This window comes from Pristiophorus japonicus, chromosome 3, assembly GCF_044704955.1.
Source record: "Pristiophorus japonicus isolate sPriJap1 chromosome 3, sPriJap1.hap1, whole genome shotgun sequence".
In the NCBI taxonomy this organism is placed as follows: domain Eukaryota; kingdom Metazoa; phylum Chordata; class Chondrichthyes; family Pristiophoridae; genus Pristiophorus; species Pristiophorus japonicus.
In genome coordinates, this window is record NC_091979.1 from 7456094 (window position 1) to 7479586 (window position 23493).

A 23493-nucleotide genomic window follows, 5' to 3' on the forward strand; every position below is an offset into this window, starting at 1 on the left:
GTTGGGGGAGGAAAGCAAGAAATCCAATAATAAATCGATCAATAATTCAGCTCCGGAAGGCCTGGGATTGACCCGGGCTGGGTCCTGTCTACCCCAGGGACTCCGGGCTCAGTCTAGTCTACCCCAAACCCCCCGGGCTGGGTCCAGTCTACCCCAGGGACCCCGGGCTCGGTCCAGTCTACCCCAGGGACCCTGGGCTCGGTCTAGTCTACCCCAGGGACCCCGGATTCGGCTCAGTCTACCTCAGGGACCTGGGTTCGGCTCAGTCTACCCCAGGGACCCCGGGCTGGGTCCAGTCTACCCCAGGGACCCCGGGTTCGGTCCAGTCTACCCCAAACCCCCCCCCCGGGCTGGGTCCAGTCTACCCCGGGCTGGGTCCAGTCTACCCTAGGGACCCCAGGCTGAGTCCAGTCTACCCCAGGGACCCCGGGTTCGGTCCAGTCTACCCCAGGAACCGCGGGCTGGGTCCAGTCTACCCCAGGGACCCTGTGCTGAATCCAGTCTACCCCAGAGACCCCGGACTGGGTCCAGTCTACCCCGGGTTTGGTCCAGTCTACCCCAGGGACCGCGGGCTGGGTCCAGTCTACCCCAGGGACCCCGAGCTGGGTCCAGTCTACCCCAGAGACCCCGGGCTGGGTCCAGTCTAACCCAGGGAGCCTGGGCTCGGTCCAGTCTACCCCAGAGACCCCGGGCTAGGTCCAGTCTACCCCAGGGACCCCGGGTTCGGTCCAGTCTACCCCAGGGACCCCGGGCTGGGTCCAGTCTACCCCAGAGACCCTGGGCTGGGTCCAGTCTACCCCAGAGACCCCGGGCTGGGTCCAGTCTAACCCAGGGAGCCCGGGCTGGGTCCAATCTACCCCAGGGACCCCGGGTTCGGTCCAGTCTACCCCAGGGACCCCGGGTTCGGTCCAGTCTACCCCAGGGAGCCCTGACCGGGGCTTCTTCTGTTGCTCAGCTGCACATTGTTGGATCACAAGCCACAGATGTTGCGCCAGGTCCGGCTCAAGTGCCGCTGCCGCATGTTGTTCAGCGACCTGAAGGTTCTGCTGCTCCGGCGACCTCCTCCTCCTGCTCCGCCGCCTCCGGTGATGAATTACGACCAGCTCTCTCGGCCGATCCACCAGCACGGAGCCCCGTCCAACAACAACACACTGCTCGGCAAAGGGAGCAAGTGGCGGGCCGGCGGCGCGGCGCCGGGGGAGGAGTGCCCTCAGGAACACGAGTACACCGGCTACGAGCAGCCCCCGTCCCCGGGGAGCCGATCGCCCGAGGAGTATTACCGGAGGAAAGGCGAGGACCGGGTGTCGCTCACCAGCAGCATCGCCAGTGGCTGCAGATCTCCCCAGTGTCGGATCTGCTTCCAGGGCCCTGAGCAGGTGAGTGTCCCAACCTCTGAAACCCCGGACCCCCACCTCCCCTACTTCCAAGCACATACATTTTGAGCTCTTTTTGTGAGGGTTACCTGGCGCCACATGTAACTGGCAGGACAATGAGTTTTGATGATGTGGGTGTCACTGGACTGTTTAATTGTGAACACACTTAAAATGGTCAAAGCCTTGCACAAGAAGACTTTTCAGCCCTCACTGGAGACAGTGACAGTTCGTGGGCTGCACTCCACAGGCGCAAGTCCCTAAAATGTCAATGGATATTGATGGTGAGAGACACCAGAAGTGAACCGACAGCCCACTCACACCTCCGACAGACACGTTCACACACACACACACACACACACTCACTCACCTCCAACACATGTGTGCACACACACACACACACACACACTCACCTCCGACAGACACGTTCACACAGACACACACACACACACACACTCACCTCCGACAGACACGTGTGCACACACACACACACTCACCTCCGACAGACACGTGTGCACACACACACACACTCACCTCCGACAGACACGTGTGCACACACACACTCACCTCCGACAGACACGTTCACACAGACACACACACACACCTCCGACAGACACGTTCACACACACACACACACACACTCACCTCCAACATACGTGTGCACACACACACACAGACTCACCTCCAACTCACGTGTGCACATACACACACACACTCACCTCCAACACGTGTGCGCACACACACACAGACTCACCTCCAACACACGTGTGCACACACACACACTCACCTCCAACACACGTGTGCACACACACACACGCTCACTTCCAACAGAAGTGAGCACAATATATTAGCATGGATAGAGGATTGGCTAACTAACCGAAAACAGAGAGTCGGGATAAATGGGTCATATTCCGGTTGGCAAACAGTGACTAGTGGGGTGCTGCAGAGATCGGTGCTGGGTCCTCAACCATTTACAATCTATATTAATGATTTGGAAGAAGGGACTGAGTATAATTAGCCAAGTTTGCTGATGATACAAAGATAGGTGGGAAAGCAAGTCGTGAGGAAGACACAAAGAATCTGCAAAGGGATATAGCCAGGCAAAAATTTGGCAGATGGAGTATAATGTGGGAAAATGTGAGGTTATCCACTTTGGCAGGAAAAATAAAAAAGCAAATTATTATTTAAATGGAAAGAGATTACAAAGTGCTGCAGTACAGAGGGACCTGGAGGTCCTTGTGCATGAAACACAAAAAGTTAGTATGCAGGTACAGCAAGTGATCAGGAAGGCCAATGGAATGTTGGCCTTTATTGCAAGGGGGATGGAGTATAAAAGCAGAGACGTCCTGCTACAACTGTACAGGGCATTGGTGAGGCCACACCTGGAGTACTGCGTACAGTTTTGGTCTCCATATTTAAGGAGGGATATACTTGCATTGGAGGCAGTTCAGAGAAGGTTCACCAGGTTGATTCCTGAGATGAAGGGGTTGTCTTATGAAGAAAGGTTAAGCAGGTTGGGCCTGTACTCATTGGAAATTAGAAGAATGAGAGGTGATCTTATTGAAACATGTAAGATACCGAGGGGGCTCGACAAGATAGATGCAGAGAGGATGTTTCCCCTCGTGGGGGGAATCTGGAACTAGGGGACGTAGTTTAAGAACAACGGGTTGCCCATTTAGAACTGAGATGAGGAGAAATTTCTAATCTCAAAGGTTCTGTATAATTCTCTGCCCAGAGAGCTGTGGAGGCTGGGTCATTGAATATATTTAAGGTGGAGATAGGCAGATTTTCGAGCGATAAGGGAGTCAAGGTTATGGGGAGCGGGCAGGGAAGTGGAGCTGAGTCCATGATCAGATCAGCCATGATCGTATTGAATGGCGGAGCAGGCTCGAGGGGCCAAATGGCCTATCCCTGCTCCTATTTCTTTTGTTCTTATGCTCTCACACCGATGTGTCCACACACACTCACACCTCCAAGAGAAAGGACATCACTCTGCCTATGCAGAACATTTTGATGGGGGAAGTGAACAGTCAGAAACTGAGGTCCAATTTGGAACCAATGATGTGGGAAGGAAAAGTGCTTAGATCCCCCAGACAGTGTTTCAGGAGCTACGAAGGAAGTTGAAGAGCAGAACATCAAAGGTAGTAATCTCTGGATTATTCCCATTGATACATGCTCGTGAGTATAGGAGCAGTAAGATGAGGCAGGGTGAGACTATGATCTAGTGGCAACAACAGAGTCCTGGCTCAAAAAAAGGAAGGAATGGGGATAATATTCCTGGCTACAATGTATTCAGGAATGATAGGGAAGGAAAAAAAGAGGGGCTGGCAGTATTGGTCAAAGATACTGTTAAAGCACGAGAAAGGGATGATTTAATTGAGCGGTGAAAAACAGAGTCTATTTGGTTACAGTTAAGGAACAATGGAGGAGCCTCGAAAGGTCTGGCTCTTCGGGTACGGAGTCGACACATTCCTTTAAAGGGGAAAGGAATGGATATCGAAAACCAGAGCTTCCTGGATGATTAAAGATACAGAGATTAAAATATGATAATATGATAACTATGGTTGATGATAAATATCAGATCCATATTTCAGTGGAGAACTAAGCTGAATACAGAGAGTGCAGTGGAGAACTGACAAAGTCAATTAGAGAGGCAAAGAGAATGAATAAGAATAGATTAGCAGGCAACATAAAGGGAAGTTAAAAGTCTGTTAAACAATCATTAGTCAACTGATTCGGGACCAAAAAGATCATCTTGTGGAGGAAGAGAACATGGCTGGTTACAGCACAGAAAGAGGTCATTCAGCCTGTTGTGCCCATGCCGGCTCTCTGCAAGAACATTTCGGCTAGTCCCGCTCCCCCGTACTTTGCCCTGAATTTTTTTTTCCTTCAGCTAGTTGCCCAATTCCCTTTTGAAAGCCACAATTGAATCTGCCTCCACCACCCTTTCAGGCAGTGAATTCCAGATCATAAATACCCTCTACGGACCTTGGAGTGCAGGTCCACAGATCCCTGAAGGTAGCAGGCCAGGTAGATAAGGTGGTTAAGAAGATATACGGAATACTTGCCTTTATTAGTCGAGGCATAGAATACGAAAGCAAGGAGGTTATGCTTGAACTGTATAAAACACTGGTTAGGCCACAGCTGGAGTACTGCGTGCAGTTCTGGTCACCACATTACAGGAAAGATGTGATTGCACTGGAAAGGGTGCAGAGGAGATTTACAAGAACGTTACCTGGACCGGAGAATTTTGGCAATAAGGAAAGATTGGAGATGCTGGGTCTGTTTTCTTTGGAACTGAGGAGGCTGAGGGGAGACCTGATTGAGGTGTATAAAATTATGAGGGGCCTGGATAGAGTGGATAGGAAGGACCTGTTCCCCTTTGTGGAGGGGTCAACAACGAGGGGACATAGATTTAAAGTAAGTGGGGGAAGGTTTAGAGGAGATATGAGGGGAACTTTCTTCGCTCAGAGGGTGATGCAGGTCTGGAACTCACTGCCTGAAAGGGTGGTAGAGGCAGAAACCCTCACCACATTTAAAAAATACTAGGAAGTGCACTTGAAGAGCCGTAACCTGCAGGGCTACGGACCGAGAGCTGGAAAGTGGGATTAGGCTGGATAGCTCTTGGTCGGCCGGCATGGACATGATGGCCTCTGAAATGGCCTCCTTCTGTGCTGTAAATTTCTATGATTCTATGTCACCTTTGCTTCTTTTGCCAGTCACCTTAAATCTGTGTCCTCTGGTTTTTGACTGTTCCGCCAACGGGAACAGTTTCTCTCTCTATCTACTCTGTACAGACCCCTCGTGATTCTGAACACCTCGATCAAATCTCCTCTCAATCTTCTCTGCTCCAAGGAGAACAACCCCAGCTTCTCCAGTCTATCCACGTAACTGAAGTCCCTCATCCCCGGAACCATTCTTGTAAATCTTTTCTGCGCCCTCTCTAAGTCCTTCACATCCTTCCTAAAGTGCGGAGCCCAGAATTAGACATAATACTCCAGTTGGGGCCGAACCAGTGTTTTATAAAGGTTCATCATAACTTCCTTGCTTTTATACTCTATGCTTCTGTTTATGAAGCCCGGTATCCCGTAAGCTTTTTTAACCACTTTCTCAACCTGCCCTGCAGGTTGTGGACATGTACCACAGGATTCTCTGTTCATGCACCCCCATTTAGGATTACATTACCACTCTTCATTCTTCCTATAAAAATGTATCACTTCGAACTTTTCTGCATTAAATTTCATCTGCCACGTGTCCGGCCATTTCAACACCACTGTATACCTTCCTCCAGTCCGATAAACAGCCGTTCACCACTACTCTCTGTTTCCTGCCACTTCACCAATTTCGTATCTAAGCTGCCACTATCCCTTTTATTTCATGGGCTTCAACTTTGCTGGCAAGCCTATTATATGGCACTTTATCAAACTCCTTTTGGAAGTCCATGTACACCATGTCAACCACTTTGCCCTCATCAACTGTCTCTGTTACCTCATCAAAAAACTCTATCATTTAGTTAAACACAATTTGCGTTTAACAAATCCGTGTTGGCTTTCCTTAATTAATCCACACTTGTCCAAGTGACTGCTAACTTTGTCCCCGATTACCGTTTCTAAAAGCTTCCCTTCTACTGAGATTAAGTTGACTGGCCTGTAACATAGAAACATAGAAGCATAGAAAATAGGTGCAGGAGTAGGCCATTCAGCCCTTCGAGCCTGCACTGCCATTCAATAAGATCATGGCTGATCATCACCTCAGCACCTCTTCCCTGCTTTCTCTCCAGGATGATCAGGGCTGGGAACTCAACATTCAGGGGTATTCAACATTCAGGAAGGATAGAATAAAAGGAAAAGGAGGTGGGGTAGCATTGCTGGTTAAAGAGGAGATTAATGCAATAGTTAGGAAAGACATTAGCTTGGATGATGTGGAATCTATATGGGTAGAGCTGCAGAACACCAAAGGGCAAAAAACGTTAGTAGGAGTTGTGTACAGACCTCCAAACAGTAATAGGGATGTTGGGGAGGGCATCAAACAGGAAATTAGGGGTGCATGCAATAAAGGTGTAGCAGTTATAATGGGTGACTTTAATATGCACATAGATTGGGCTAGCCAAACTGGAAGCAATACGGTGGAGGAGGATTTCCTGGAGTGCATAAGGGATGGTTTTCTAGACCAATATGTCGAGGAACCAACTAGGGGGGAGGCCATCTTAGACTGGGTGTTGTGTAATGAGAGAGGATTAATTAGCAATCTCATTGTGCGAGGCACCTTGGGGAAGAGTGACCATAATATGGTGGATTTCTGCATTAGGATGGAGAATGAAACAGTAAATTCAGAGACCATGGTCCAGAACCTAAAGAAGGGTAACTTTGAAGGTATGAGGCGTGAATTGGCTAGGATAGATTGGCGAATGATACTTAAGGGGTTGACTGTGGATGGGCAATGGCAGACATTTAGAGACCGCATGGATGAATTACAACAATTGTACATTCCTGTCTGGCGTAAAAATAAAAAAGGGAAGGTGGCTCAACCGTGGCTATCTAGGGAAATCAGGGATAGTATTAAAGCCAAGGAAGTGGCATACAAATTGGCCAGAAATAGCAGCGAACCTGGGGACTGGGAGAAATTTAGAACTCAGCAGAGGAGGACAAAGGGTTTGATTAGGGCAGGGAAAATGGAGTACGAGAAGAAGCTTGCAGGGAACATTAAGGTGGATTGCAAAAGTTTCTATAGGTATGTAAAGAGAAAAAGGTTAGTAAAGACAAACGTAGGTCTCCTGCAGTCAGAATCAGGGGAAGTCATAACGGGGAACAAAGAAATGGCAGACCAATTGAACAAGTACTTTGGTTCGGTATTCACTAAGGAGGATACAAACAACCTTCCGGATATAAAAGGGGTCAGAGGGTCTAGTAAGGAGGGGGAACTGAGGGAAATCTTTATTAGTCGGGAAATTGTGTTGGGGAAATTGATGGGATTGAAGGCCGATAAATCCCCAGGGCCTGATGGACTGCATCCCAGAGTACTTAAGGAGGTGGCCTTGGAAATAGCGGATGCATTGACAGTCATTTTCCAACATTCCATTGAGTCTGGATCAGTTCCTATGGAGTGGAGGGTAGCCAATGTAACCCCACTTTTTAAAAAAGGAGGGAGAGAGAAAACAGGGAATTATAGACCGGTCAGCCTGACCTCAGTAGTGGGTAAAATGATGGAATCAATTATTAAGGATGTCATAGCAGTGCATCTGGAAAATGGTGACATGATAGGTCCAAGTCAGCATGGATTTGTGAAAGGGAAATCATGCTTGACAAATCTTCTGGAATTTTTTGAGGATGTTTCTAGTAAAGTGGACAAAGGAGAACCAGTTGATGTGGTATATTTGGACTTTCAGAAGGCTTTCGACAAGGTCCCACACAAGAGATTAATGTGCAAAGTTAAAGCACATGGGATTGGGGGTAGTGTGCTGACGTGGATTGAAAACTGGTTGTCAGACAGGAAGCAAAGAGTAGGAGTAAACGGGTACTTTTCAGAATGGCAGGCAGTGACTAGTGGGGTGCGCAAGGTTCTGTGCTGGGGCCCCAGCTGTTTACATTGTACATTAATGATTTAGACGAGGGGATTAAATGCAGTATCTCCAAATTTGCGGATGACACTAAGTTGGGTGGCAGTGTGAGCTGCGAGGAGGATGCTATTAGGCTGCAGAGTGACTTGGATAGGTTAGGTGAGTGGGCAAATGCATGGCAGATGAAGTATAATGTGGATAAATGTGAGGTTATCCACTTTGGTGGTAAAAACAGAGAGACAGACTATTATCTGAATGGTGACAGATTAGGAAAAGGGAAGGTGCAACGAGACCTGGGTGTCATGGTACATCAGTCATTGAAGGTTAGCATGCAGGTACAGCAGGCGGTTAAGAAAGCAAATGGCATGTTGGCCTTCATAGCGAGGGGATTTGAATACAGGGGCAGGGAGGTGTTGCTACAGTTGTACAGGGCCTTGGTGAGGCCACACCTGGAGTATTGTGTACAGTTTTGGTCTCCTAACTTGAGGAAGGACATTCTTGCTATTGAGGGAGTGCAGCGAAGATTCACCAGACTGATTCCCGGGATGGCGGGACTGACCTATCAAGAAAGACTGGATCAACTGGGCTTGTATTCACTGGAGTTCAGAAGAATGAGAGGGGACCTCATAGAAACGTTTAAAATTCTGACGGGTTTAGACAGGTTAGATGCAGGAAGAATGTTCCCAATGTTGGGGAAGTCCAGAACCAGAGGTCACAGTCTAAGGATAAGGGGTAAGCCATTTAGGACCGAGTTGAGGAGAAACTTCTTCACCCAGAGAGTGGTGAACCTGTGGAATTCTCTACCACAGAAAGTAGTTGAGGCCAATTCACTAAATATATTCAAAAGGGAGTTAGATGAAGTCCTTACTACTCGGGGGATCAAGGGTTATGGCGAGAAAGCAGGAAGGGGGTACTGAAGTTTCATGTTCAGTCATGAACTCATTGAATGGCGGTGCAGGCTAGAAGGGCTGAATGGCCTGCTCCTGCACCTATTTTCTATGTTTTTCTATGTTTCTATACCCCTTGATCCCTTTAGCTGTAAGGGCCATATCTAACTCCCTCTTGAATATATCCAACGAACTGGCATCAACAACTCTCTGCGGCAGAGAATTCCACAGGTTACCAACTTTCTGAGTGAAGAAGTTTCTCCTCATCTCGGTCCTAAATGACTTACCCCTTATCCTTAGATTGTGTCCCCTGGTTCTGGACTTCTCCAACATCGGGAACATTCTTCCTGCATTTAACCTGTCCAGTCCAGTCAGTATTTTATATGTTTCTATAAGATCCCCTCTCATTCTTCTAAACTCCAGTGAATACAGGCCCAGTCGATCCAGTCTCTCTTCATATGTCAGTCCTGCCATCCCGGGAATCAGTCTGGTGAACCTTCGCTGCACTCCCTCAATAGCAAGAATGTCCTTTCTCAGATTAGGAGACCAAAACTGAACACAATATTCCAGGTGAGGCCTCACCAAGGCCCTGTACAACTGCAGTAAGACCTCCCTGCTCCTGTACTCAAATCCCCTAGCTATGAAGGCCAACATGCCATTTGCCTTCTTCACCGCCTGCTGTACCTGCATGCTAAATTTCAACGACTGATGTACCATGACACCCAGGTCTCGTTGCACATCCTCTTTTCCTAATCTGCCGCCATTCAGATAATATTTTGCCTTCGTGTTTTTGCCATCACAGTGGATAACCTCACATTTATTCACATTATACTGCATCTGCCATACATTTGCCCATTCACCTAACCTGTCCAAGTCACCCTGCAGCCTCTTAGCATCCTCCTCGCAGCTCACACCGCCACCCAGCTTAGTGTCATCTGCAAACTTGGAGATATTACACTCAATTCCTTCATCCAAATCATTGATGTATATTGTAAATAGCTGGGGTCCCAGCACTGAGCCCTGAGGCACCCCACTAGTCACTGCCTGCCATTCTGAAAAGGACCCGTTTATCCCGACTCTCTGCTTCCTGTCTGCCAACCAGTTCTCTATCCACGTCAGTACATTACCCCGAATACTATTTGCTTTGATTTTCCACACCAATCTCTTGGTCAGTACCTCTGTAATTTGCACCTTTACTTCCCTCAGCATCCTAGGATGCATCCCATCCGGTCCTGGTGACTTATCTACTTTAAGTACAGCTAGCCTCTCTAGTACCTCCTCTTCATCAATTTTTATCCCATCCAGTATCTCCACTACCTCCTCTTTCATAAGAACATAAGAAATAGGAGCAGGAGTAGGCCATGCGGCCCCTCGAGCCTGCTCCACAATTTAATACGATCATGGCTGATCCGATCATGGACTCGGGTCCCCTTCCCTGCCCGCTCCCCATAACCCCTTAATCCCTTATCAGTTAAGAAGCTGTCTATCTGTCTTAAATTTATTCAATGTCCCGGCTTCCACAGCTCTCTGAGGCATCGAATTCCACAGAGTTACAACCCTGGGAGAAGAAATTCCTCCTCATGTATGTTTTAAATGGGCGGCCCCTTATTCTAAGATTATGGCCCCTAGTTCTAGTCTCCCCTATCAGTGGAAACATCCTCTCTGCATCCACCTTGTCAAGCCCCCTCACAATCTTGTACGTTTCGATAAGATCGCGTCTCATTCTTCTGAATTCCAATGCGTGCCCAACCTCCTCAACCTTTCCTTATAAGTCAACCCCCTCATCTCCAGAATCAACCTAATGAACCTTCTCGGAACTGCCTCCAAAGCAAGTATATACTTTTGTAAATATGGAAACAAAACCGCACGCAATATTCCAGGTGTGGCCTCACCAATACCCTGTATAACCGTAGCAAGACTTCACTGCTTTTATACTCCATCCCCTTTGCAGTAAAGGCCAAGATTCCATTGGCCTTCCTGATCACTTGCTGTACCTGCATACTATCCTTTTGTGTTTCATGCACAAGAACCCCCAGGTCCTGCTGTTGCCTTTGGATCTTCACCAATCATCTTAAATCTGTGTCCTCTGGTTCTCGACCCTTCCGCCAATGGGAACAGTTTCTCTCTATCCAGACTCTGTCCAGACCCCTCATGATCTTGAACACCTCTATCAAATCTTCTGTCAATATTTTCTGCTCTTAGGAGAACAACCCCAGCTTCTCCAGACTCCCCACACAATTGAAGTCCCTCATCTCTGGAATCATTCTCGTAAATGTTTTCTGCACCCTCTCTAAGGCCTTCACATCCTTCCTAAAGTGCAGTGCCCAGAATTAGACACAATACTCCAGTTGGGGCCGAACCAGATATCCAATTAGTCCTATTCCCCCCTGCCCTTAAACATACACTGAATATATTATCTCACATAAATTATTTAAGACGATAAAACATCAGAGAGTGCGAGCAAGGGAGTTCATGATCTCGAGGTTTGAAACTAAAGTATCGCATTCCCATCGGAATCCTTTGTTCATTTATGAACCCCCACTTTTGGCAGTGCCGTGCCTGATGTAACTAAATAGGAAATGTGAAGTACCAAAGGCAATACATAGAAGATTCAATTTAGGGAAGACTTCTACCTGCAAAGGGTGGTACAAGTTTGAAACTCTCTTCTGCAAACTGCAGTTGATACTAGGCCAGTTGTTAATTTCAAATCTGTGATTGATAGGTTTCTGTTAAGGGAAATGGGCCAACAGCGGGTATATGGGGCCAGACTAATGGCTTCATTGTGGGCAACTTTCTCGGCGGTACAGCTGGTTTGCCGCCCGGTGACAGTTTCCATGTAAGATTTTTCCTTGGTATCGTCCACATCTGAAGTCGGCGGCTGGGACCAAACCGCCCACGTGCAACATCGAGAACAACCAGGTTTGGCCTCAACCGCCGGCGTCAAGATTGCCGAGAGACCCGCCCGGTAAAAGCTGCTAAAACAGGGCGGTAAGGGGGGACCCTGCAAAGGAAAGGTCAGTTAAAGGTTCTTTAATTATTTTTTTTTAATTTTAACACGACGATTAGGGTTAAAACTGTCTTGGGAATGCTTTGCACGTTTTTATTTATATTTTTTTAATGACATTTTTTTTCAGTTTTCCCCCCTCCCTAGGCCCAACTGCAGCCTGGGACAAAATTTTACTACTTACCGTCCATTCCGGTAACGACCGGCCACGTTGCTAACTTTGCATTTACCCGCCGAGAGACCGTCAACAATGAGTGTGCAACTCCCATTGTCTCGCCGGGCGATTAGTTTGACTTACTTTTACTTTTTAAAATGGAAATTCTCGCCAGCTTTTTTCGCCAAACGTTAGCGGTGCTGCTCAGCGGGCAATCGGGCGTTGAGGGCCTTTAGGGAAAGTCGAGCCCCATGGAGTTAGGTCCCAGATCAGCCACAATCTCATTTATTGGCGGAACAGACTCGAGGGGCTGAATGGCCTCCTCCTGTTCCTATGTTGCTTTGATGTACAGAGTGAGGTTTGGTGATGAGAACAATACTTTGAGGTCACAGTTAGAGCAATGTATTATCACAGCAGAAAACCAAAATTATCATATTGCATGCAACTTGAAAATGGTTCTAGTAACTCTGCATAAATTACTCGCAAGTATGAGCTGAAGTTAAATCTCACCTGCAAACAATAATAGAAAAATGAATGAAAATATCCGGCACATTGCCTTGGGTGGTGCCAGAATTATTTTCTGTGTAAATCCAATCCAGCTGTTTACCACCCCATCAGTCTACTCTCAATTATCAGCAAAGTGATGGGAGATGTGGTCAAGAGTGCTATCAAGCGACACTTATGACATTCAATGGCATTACAACAATACGCAAGCTCGACACCATCTAAGACAAAGCAGTCCGCTTGATCGGCACGCTACCCACCACCTTCAACACTCACTCCCTCCACCACCGGCGCACCGTGGCTGCAGTGTGCACCATCTACAAGATGCACTGCAGCAACTCGCCAAGGCTTCTTCGGCAGCACCTCCCAAACCCACGACCTTCACCTCGAAGGACAAGGGCAGCAGGTGCATGGGAAGACCATCACCTCCAAGTACCCTTCCAACTCACACACCTGACTGGGAAATATATCGGCCGTTCCTTCATCGTCGCTGGGTCAAAATCCTGGCATTCCCTCCCTAACAGCCCTGTGGGAGCACCTTCACCACACGGACTGCAGCGGTTCAAGGCAGCGGCTCACCACCACCTTCTCAAAGGGCAACTAGGGACGGGCAATAAATGCTGGATGTGCCAGTGATGTCCACATCCAGAGAATGAATTAAAGCAATCTGTCAGTGATCTGTCTGTCTATTACAGTGTCTGTGTATTGTATGTCCGATGCTGTTGTCACACCTCCATTGTGCCTCTTGCTGCTGTTTAGGGAGATTTGTTGAGCCCTTGTCGCTGTGCCGGATCAGTTCGCTGTACACACCAGCCATGCCTGATCAAGTGGATCAGTGAGCGGGGATCCTGGAGTTGTGAGCTGTGTTACTACAAGTACCATGTCATCGCCATCAGTGCAAAGAACCCCCTCCAGGTACTACCTCTGCTTTTTCTACTGTTGTTTTACTCCACGTCTCTCCTTTCCTCCTCAAGGCACTGACTCAGACAAGGATCAGTCACTCCCTAGTGCCTCACCCAAGGGGTCATTGCCCATCAGTGAGCCTAGACCAAGGAGTCATTGCCCATCAGTGAGCCTCCCCCAAGGGGTCATTGCCCATCAGTGAGCCTCCCCCAAGGGGTCATTGCCCATCAGTGAGCCTAGACCAAGGGGTCATTGCCCATCAGTGAGCCTAGACCAAGGGGTCATTGCCCATCAGTGAGCCTCCCCCAAGGGGTCATTGCCCATCAGTGAGTCTAGACCAAGGGGTCATTGCCCATCAGTGAGTCTAGAGCAAGGGGTCATTGCCCATCAGTGAGTCTAGAGCAAGGGGTCATTGCCCATCAGTGAGTCTAGACCAAGGGGTCATTGCCCATCAGTGAGTCTAGACCAAGGGGTCATTGCCCATCAGTGAGCCTCCCCCAAGGGGTCATTGCCCATCAGTGAGCCTCCCCCAAGGGGTCATTGCCCATCAGTGAGCCTCCCCCAAGGGGTCATTTCCCATCAGTGAGTCTAGACCAAGGGGTCATTGCCCATCAGTGAGCCTCCCCCAAGGGGTCATTGCCCATCAGTGAGTCTAGACCAAGGGGTCATTGCCCAGCAGTGAGCCTAGACCAAGGGGTCATTGCCCATCAGTGAGCCTAGACCAAGGGGTCATTGCCCATCAGTGAGTCTCCCCCAAGGGGTCATTTCCCATCAGTGAGCCTAGACCAAGGGGTCATTGCCCATCAGTGAGTCTCCCCCAAGGGGTCATTGCCCATCAGTGAGCCTCCCCCAAGGGGTCATTGCCCATCAGTGAGCCTCCCCCAAGGGGTCATTGTCCATCAGTGAGCCTAGACCAAGGGGTCATTGCCCATCAGTGAGCCTCCCCCAAGGGGTCATTGCCCATCAGTGAGCCTAGACCAAGGGGTCATTGCCCATCAGTGAGCCTCCCCCAAGGGGTCATTGCCCATCAGTGAGCCTCCCCCAAGGGGTCATTGCCCATCAGTGAGTCTAGAGCAAGGGGTCATTGCCCATCAGTGAGTCTAGAGCAAGGGGTCATTGCCCATCAGTGAGTCTAGACCAAGGGGTCATTGCCCAGCAGTGAGCCTAGACCAAGGGGTCATTGCCCATCAGTGAGCCTAGACCAAAGGGTCATTGCCCATCAGTGAGTCTCCCCCAAGGGGTCATTGCCCATCAATGAGCCTAGACCAAGGGGTCATTGCCCATCAGTGAGTCTCCCCCAAGGGGTCATTGCCCATCAATGAGCCTAGACCAAGGGGTCATTGCCCATCAGTGAGTCTCCCCCAAGGGGTCATTGCCCATCAGTGAGTCTAGACCAATGGGTCATTGCCCATCAGTGAGTCTCCCCCAAGGGGTCATTGCCCATCAGTGAGCCTCCCCCAAGGGGTCATTGCCCATCAGTGAGCCTCCCCCAAGGGGTCATTGCCCATCAGTGAGTCTCCCCCAAGGGGTCATTGCCCATCAGTGAGCCTCCCCCAAGGGGTCATTGCCCATCAGTGAGTCTAGACCAAGGGATCATTGCCCATCAGTGAGTCTAGACCAAGGGGTCATTGCCCATCAGTGAGTCTAGACCAATGGGTCATTGCCCAGCAGTGAGCCTAGACCAAGGGGTCATTGCCCATCAGTGAGTCTAGAGTAAGGGGTCATTGCCCATCAGTGAGTCTAGAGCAAGGGGTCATTGCCCATCAGTGAGCCTAGACCAAGGGGTCATTTCCCATCAGTGAGCCTAGACCAAGGGATCATTGCCCATCAGTGAGCCTAGACCAAGGGATCATTGCCCATCAGTGAGCCTAGACCAAGGGGTCATTGCCCATCAGTGAGTCTAGATCAAGTGGTCATTGCCCATCAGTGAGCCTAGACCAAGGGGTCATTGCCCATCAGTGAGCCTAGACCAAGGGGTCATTGCCCATCAGTGAGCCTCCCCCAAGGGGTCATTGCCCATCAGTGAGCCTCCCCCAAGGGATCATTGCCCATCAGTGAGCCTCCCCCAAGGGGTCATTGCCCATCAGTGAGCCTCCCTCAAGGGGGTCATTGTCCATCAGTGAGTCTAGACCAAGGGGTCATTGCCCATCAGTGAGCCTCCCCCAAGGGGTCATTGCCCATCAGTGAGCCTAGACCAAGGGGTCATTGCCCATCAGTGAGCCTCCCTCAAGGGGGTCATTGCCCATCAGTGAGTCTAGACCAAGGGGTCATTGCCCATCAGTGAGCCTCCCCCAAGGGGTCATTGCCCATCAGTGAGCCTCCCCCAAGGGGTCATTGCCCATCAGTGAGCCTCCCTCAAGGGGGTCATTGCCCATCAGTGAGCCTAGACCAGATGATCATTGCCCATCAATGAGTCTAGACCAAGAGCTCATTCCCCATCAGTGAATCTCGACCAAGGGGTCATTCACCATCGAGAAAAAAGGGACGCTTATGTCATATACCAACAGCTAAAGAGTATAGAATCTTTAGAGAAATATAGAAAGTTAAGAGGCAAAATTAAAAAGGATATTAGGAATGCTAAGAGAGAGCACGAGAAATTCTTGGCTAGTAAAATTAAGGAAAACCCTAAGATGTTCTATAAATATATTAAGAGTAAGAGGGTAACTAAAGAAAGGGTAGGGCCTAGTAGAGACCATGAGGGTAATCTTTGTGTGGACGTAGAAGATGTTGGTAAGGTTCTTAACGTATACTTTGCATCTGTTTTTACAAAGGAAAGGGGCAATGCAGATACTGCTATCGAGGAGGAGTGTGATATTCTGGATGAAATAAATATAGTGAGAGAGGAAGTTTAAGGGGTTTAGCAGCTTTGAAAGTAGATAAGTCCCCAGGTCCGGATGAAAAGCATCGCTGGCTGTTGAACGAAGTAAAAGAGGAAATAGCAGAGGCCTTGACCATCATTTTCCAGTCCTCTTTGGATCTGGGCATGGTGCCGGAGGATTGGAGGACTGCTAATGTAGTACCCTTGTTTAAGAAGGGAGAAAGAGATAGTCCGAGTAATTACAGGCCCGTCAGCCTAATCTCAGCGGTGGAAAAATTACTGGAAAAAATCCTGAAAGACAGGATAAGTCTGCATTTGTAAAAGCAAGGATTAATTAGGAACAGTCAGCACGGATTTGTTTAGGGAAGATTGTGTTTGGCTAACCTGATTGAATTTTTTGAGGAGGTAACCAAGAGGGTCGATGAGGGTAATGGTATGATGTAGTGTATATGGACTTTAGCAAAGCTTTTGTTAAGGTCCCACATGGTAGACTGGTCATGAAGGTTAAAGCCCATGGGATCCAGGGCAAAGTGGCAAGTTGGATCCAAAATTGGCTCAGGGGCAGGAAGCAAAGGGTAATGGTTGATGGGTGTTTTTGTGACTGGAAGGATGTTTCCAGTGGGGTTCCGCAGGGCTCAGTACTGGGTCCCTTGATTTTTGTGGTATATATCTATATCGATTTAGATTTGAGTATAGGGAGTATGATTAAAATGCCTGCCGATGACACTAAAATTGGCTGTGTGGTTGATAATGAAGAGAAAAGTCATGGGCTGCAGGAAGATATCAATCTACTGGTCAGGTGGACAGAGCAGTGGCAAATGGAATTTAATTCAGAGAAAAGTGAGGTGATGCACTTTTGGAGGGCTAATAAGGAAAGGGTATAAACATTAAGTGGTAGACCACTTAATAGTGTAGAGGAACAAAGGGACCTTGGAGTGTTTTTCCACAGATCCCTGAAAGTAGCAGGCCAGTTGGATAAGGTGGTAAAGAAGACATATGGAGTGCTTGCCTTTATTGGCCGAGGCATAGAATATCCTTGCTACTGGACCAAGACCTATCTCTGTCAAGCCCCGTGTGGTGGCTGGTGTGCAACGGCCACCCCACGTTAAAAAAATCCACACACAGGCATCTTCCACCTTTCAAGATTTAGTTCGGACCTGGAAATTTAGGTCCTTCATTGAAATACCGTGAACTTTTTGACGTGGAAGTAAGTCATCCTCGATTCGAGGGACTGCCTATGATGATGAGAATATAAGAGCAGGGAGGTTATGCTTAAATTGTATAATACTTTGGTTAGGCCACAGAGGGAGTACTGCGTGCAGTTCTGGTCGCTGTATTATAGGAAGGAAGTGATTGCACTAGAGAGGGTGCAGAGGAGATTTACTAGGATGCTGCCTGGAATGGAGAACCTTAGTTATGAGGACAGATTGGATAGGCTGGGTTTGTTCTCAGTGGAATAGAGGAGGTTGAGAGGTGACCTTATTGAGGTGTACAAAATATTGAGGGGCCTGGACATAGTGGAGAGTAAGGGCCTATTTCCATTGGTGGAGGGGTATATTACGAGGAGGCATAGTTTTAAGGTGGTTGGTGGAAGGTTTTGAGGGGGGGCTTCATTACGCAGAGGGTTGTAGGGATCTGGAACTCACTGCCTGGAGCTGGTAATTGGAATTAGACTGGATAACCTCTTGTTGGCCGGCGCAGATATAATGGTAAGTACTGCAGGGAATCGAATACGACCAGGGTGATCTCCTGGACTAGTTTCGATCGCCTGGATGGGCCGGAGAGGAATTTTCCCAGATGTTTTTCTCCCAAAATTGGCCTGGGTTTTTATCTGGTTTTTGCCTCTCCCAGGAGATCACATGGCTCCGGTTGGGGTGGAGTGTAGAATGTTTCAGTATAAGGGGTGTCGCAGTTGTGTGAGGCGGACTGGTTGGACCGGATGCTCTTTACCTTTCCGCCATTGTTCATTGTTCATTGGTTTATATGCAACCTTCAGGGCTGCTGACCGAGGGCCGTGCGGCTCTTTGTCGGCCGGCGCGGACACGATGGGCCAAATGGCCTCTTTTCTGCGCTTTTAATATCTATGTTTCTATCAGTGAGCCTGGACCAAGGGGTCATTCTCCATCAGTGAGCCTAGAATATGCGATAGCGGCCTTTCCATTTATTGGGGAGGGTCTTGTTCCCTGATGTTCACACACCTGCAATTTGTGACAGGGGGGTCACCGGACAGTGTTCAGGAACGGGAATCCTGGCTGCCTCCTCCACCAAGGTCAACTGTGCATGGACCCATCCCAGTTCTTATACTTCAGGTCAAGACTAAAGGCAATACAGACATGAATTTATAAAAGGCCTTCTCATGTCTATCAGAATATGCCAGAGTTCTTCACCTGCAATGAAGCAGTCAGTACCATATTGTAGACAAATGTGACAACCATTGTGTGCACAGAAAGATCCCACAAGTAGTAATTCAGTGAACTACCAGTTAATCTGCTTGTATCAATGTTGATTGAGGGAGGACTTTTGCATAAGACACTGGGGCATCCTGGACCGGCAGATCAGGCACACAAAGCTCACTATAATGTCTCATCCAAAATACATTTATCAACCGAACCACTGGGTGGGTACACACCTTCTGCTGAAGATTAGCCTTCATTGGTAAGGATCATTGGATATATTCAAGAGGGAGTTAGATGTGGCCCTTACGGCTAAAGGGATCAAGGGGTATGGAGAGAAAGCAGGAAAGGGGTACTGAGGTGAATGATCAGCCATGATCTTATTGAATGGTGGTGCAGGCTCGAAAGGGCCGAAAGGCCTACTCTTGCACCGATTTTCTATGTTTCTATGATATTGGCTCAGCTACCAATCGGTCACAAACATATCCAGCCGGAGACCAGAAGGAATTTTGAGGAACAAATTCTTCAGCACATCAGAAAGTCAGCACCGCACTGTCCAGATCTTGAGCTGGTCACTGGCTAAATCACAACCTGATGTTAGAAAACGCCTTTAAAGTGAATGCGGTCTTGAGCAATACTCAGTCCTTCAACACGAATCGGTGACACTCTAACGCCAGCCAGCACCATGGTATTTAATAACTAATAGGTATTCAGCCAATTGTTCCCTCCAGAATGTCTGCTCGCTTATGAACACGGCCTTTGCCACTTTACCCAGAGAAGGTAGCTGGTTATTGGGGGAGGTGTCCTCCAGTCACTCTGGATAGAGGTAGGTCTAAAGGGAGGGAACAATTAATTTTTCCTACCAAAGTGGATAACTTCACATTTATCCACATTATACTGCATCTGCCATGTGTTTGCCCACTCACTCAACCTATCTAAATCGCCTTGTAGCGTCTTTACATCCTCCTCACAACTCACAATCCCACCTCGTGTTGTGTCGTCAGCAAACTTGGAAATATTACATTTGGTTCCTTCATCCAAATTATTTTTTATGTATATATATATATATAGTGTGTGTGTGTGTGTATATATATATATATATATATATATAATATGTGTGTCTGTGTGTATATATATATAATATGTGTATGTGTGTACGTATATATATGTGTACCCCATTAGTCACTGCCTGCCACCCCGAAAAAGACCCGTTTATTCCTACTCTCTGTTTCCTGTCAATTAACCAATTTTCAATCCATGCCAGTATATTACCCCCAATCCTATGTGCTTTAATTTTGCACACTAACCTCTTATGTGGGACTTTATCAAAGGCCTTCTGAAAATCCAAATACACGACATCCACTGGTTCTCCCTCATCTATTCCATCAATTACATCTTCAAAAAACTCCAGTACGTTTTTCAAACACGATTTTCCTTTCATGTTGACTTTGTTTAATCGTGTTGATGTTATCCAAGTGTGCCGTTATCACATCCTTTATAATAGACTCTAGCATTTTCCCTACCACTGATGTTAGGCTAAATAGTTCCCTGTTTTCTCTCTCCCTCCTTTTTTAAATAGTGGGGTTACATTCACCACCCTCCAACCTGCAGGAACTGTTCCATAATCTATAGAATTTTGGAAGATGAATGCATCCACTATTTCCATGGCTACCTCTTTTAGTCCTCTGGGATGCAGATTATCAGGCCCCGGGGACTTATCGGCCCTCAGTCCCAGCTCTATTTTCTTATTAATAATTATTTCCTTTAATTCCTCTTGCTCACTAGACCCTTGGTTCCCTAACAATTCTGGGACGTTATTTGTGTCCTCTTCCATGAAGACAGAACCAAAGTATTTATTTAATTGTTCTGCCATTTCCTTGTCCCCCGTTATAAATTCTCCCATTTCTGACTGTAAAGGACCTACATTTGTTTTCACTAATTTTTTATTTTTACATACTTGTAGAAAATTTTGCAGTCGTTTTTTATGTTCCTTGCAGTTTTCCTCTCATACTCTATTTTTCCCCTCTTAATCAATCTCTTGGTCCTTTTTTGCTGAATTCTAAACTGCTCCCAATCCTCACGCTTGCTACTTTTTCTGACAACTTTGTATAACTCCTCTTTGGATCTAATACTATCCTTACTTTCTTTTGTTAGCCATGGTTGGGCCACTTTTCTTTTTGTGTTTTTGTGCCAGAAAGGAATGTATAACTGTTGCAATTCATGCATTCATAGAAACATAGAAACATAGAAAATGAGTGCAGGAGTAGGCCATTCGGCCCTTCGAGCCTGCACCGCCATTCAATGAGTTCATGGCTGAACATGCAACTTCAGTACCCCATTCCTGCTTTCTCGCCATACCCCTTGATCCCCCTAGTAGTAAAGACTACATCTAACTCCTTTTTGAATATATTTAGTGAATTGGCCTCAACAACTTTCTGTGGTAGAGAATTCCACAGGTTCACCACTCTCTGGGTGAAGAAGTTTCTCCTCATCTCGGTCCTAAATGGCTTACCCCTTATCCTTAGACTGTGACCCCTGGTTCTGGACTTCCCCAACATTGGGAACATTCTTCCTGCATCTAACCTGTCTAAACCCGTCAGAATTTTAAACGTTTCTATGCGATCCCCTCTCATTCTTCTGAACTCCAGTGAATACAAGCTCAGTTGATCTAGTCTTTCTTGATTTGTCAGTCCCGCCATCCCGGGAATCAGTCTGGTGAACCTTTGCTGCACTCCCTCAATAGCAAGAATGTTCTTACTCAAGTTAGGAGACCAAAACTGTACACAATCTCCAGGTGTGGCCTCACTAAGGCCTTGTACAACTGTAGTAACACCTCCCTGCTCCTGTACTCAAATCCCCTCGCTATGAAGGCCAACATGCCATTTGCTTTCTTAACCGCCTGCTGTACCTGCATGCCAACCTTCAATGACTGATGTACCCTGATACCCAGGTCTCGTTGCACCTCCCCTTTTCCTAATCTGTCACCATTCAGATAATAGTCTGTCTCTCTGTTTTTACCACCAAAGTGGATAACCTCACATTTATCCACATTATACATCATCTGCCATGCATTTGCCCACTCACCTAACCTATCCAAGTCACTCTTTCCAAGTTACCCAGAGAGTGGTGAGAATGTGGACCCCACTACAACAGGGTGTGCTTGAAGCAAATAGTATCGATGCATTTAAGGGGAAGCTGGATAAACACATGAGGGAGAAGGGAATAGAAAGATATGGTGATAGGGTGAGCTGAGAAAAGACTGGAGAAGGCTCGAGTGGAGCATAAACACTGGCATGGACTGGTTGGGCAGAATGGCCTGTTTCTGTGCCGTATAACCAACGTATCCCATACCTGGCTCAACATCAATCACCATACCTGGCTCAACCGTATCAAACTCCCCTCTACCAAAATCACTCATTATTCGGGCATCATCCTGGAGAGCAAACATAACACAGTTTCTTTTCTCTATACTAACCTGTTGCTTAATCCCCTCCCCACTGTACCCTGAACCCTCCCTCCGACAAATGGGATCAGCTCATGGATTTCTTCATGACCAAGATACAGACCATCTATTCAGCTGCTCCTGTGGCTTTTACTCTTCTTGCCCCTGAACCCACACCTCCCTCTTACCCTCGCCCTGCACCATCTATCCCCATGCCCTTTCTGATCTCATCCATCAACTCTACATCCTGCCCCCTTGACTCTTTTCTCCTACTACCCAGCTTTCCTTCCTGGCCCCAATGCCACAAAATGGCAACGATTCCCTATCCTCGAGTACTATGCCCTCCCTTTTAAAATCACAATCATACAACATTACAGCAAGGCAGGAGGCCATTTTGGCCAATCGTGTCCGTGCCGGCCGACCAAGAGCCGTCCAACCTAATCCCACTTTCCAGCCCTCGGTCTGTAGCCCTGTAGGTTACGGCACTTCAGGTGCACATCCAGGTACTCTTTAAATGTGGTGAGGGTTTCTGCCTCTACCACCCTTTCATGCAGTGAGTTCCAGACCCCCACCACACTCTGGGTGAAGAAATTTCCACTCAAAAATCCCCTCTGAACCTTCAATGTCCCCTGGTTATTGATCCCTCTGCTAATGGAAATAGGTCCTTCCTATCGACTCTACCTAGCGGAAAGAGCGTGTGGTAAACCAGTCCCACCCTCCCCTTCCCTCAACTACTCTCTGTCCCACCTGTGACAGGGACTGTGGTTCTCGTATTGGACTGTTCAGTCACCTAAGGACTCATTTTAAGAGTGGTCTTCCTCGATTCCGAGGATGCCTACGATGATGATGACCTAGGCCCCTCATAATTTTATACACCTCAATTAAGTCTCACCTCAGCCTCCTCTGTTCCAAAGGAAACAGCCCCAGCCTATCCAGTCTTTCCCCATAGCTAAACTTCCCCAGTCCTGGCTCATCCTCTTAAATCCCCTCTGTACCCTCTCTAGTGCAATCACAACTTTCCTGTAATGTGGTGACCAGAACTGCACGCAGTACTCTAGCTGTGGCCGAACCAGTGTTTTATACAGTTCAAGCATAACCTCCCTGCTCTTGTATTCTCTGCCTCGGCTAATAAAGCGTAGTATCCTATGTGCCTTCTTAACTAAAGGGTACAATTCATGAGCAGAGAAACTTGGGAGTATATGAACACAAATTGGCAGGGCAGGTTGAGAAAGTGGTTAAAAAATTCATATGGGATCCTGGGCTTCATAAATTAGAACATAAGAATATAAGAAATAGGAGCAGGAGTTGGCCATTGGGCCCCTCGAGCCTGCTCCGCCATTTAATAAGATCGTGGCTGATCCGATCATGGACTCGGCTCCACTTCCCTGCCCTCTCCCCATAAGAACATAAGAATTAGGAACAGGAGTAGGCCATCTAGCCCCTCGAGCCTGTTCCGCCATTC

The 23493-nt window shown here is 47.8% G+C and overlaps 1 protein-coding gene across 1 annotated transcript in view; it reads left to right on the forward strand.

The window, feature by feature from the left end:
* The first annotated feature begins 983 nt into the window (after positions 1-983).
* The window catches only part of LOC139256735 (E3 ubiquitin-protein ligase MARCHF4-like), a 63109-nt gene continuing 40599 nt past the window's right edge, over positions 984-23493 (forward strand). The window contains exons 1-2 of the mRNA XM_070874286.1: positions 984-1376; positions 13235-13390. Coding sequence (XP_070730387.1) covers positions 984-1376; positions 13235-13390 — 549 coding nt within the window. The remainder of the gene's footprint in view (positions 1377-13234; positions 13391-23493) is intronic.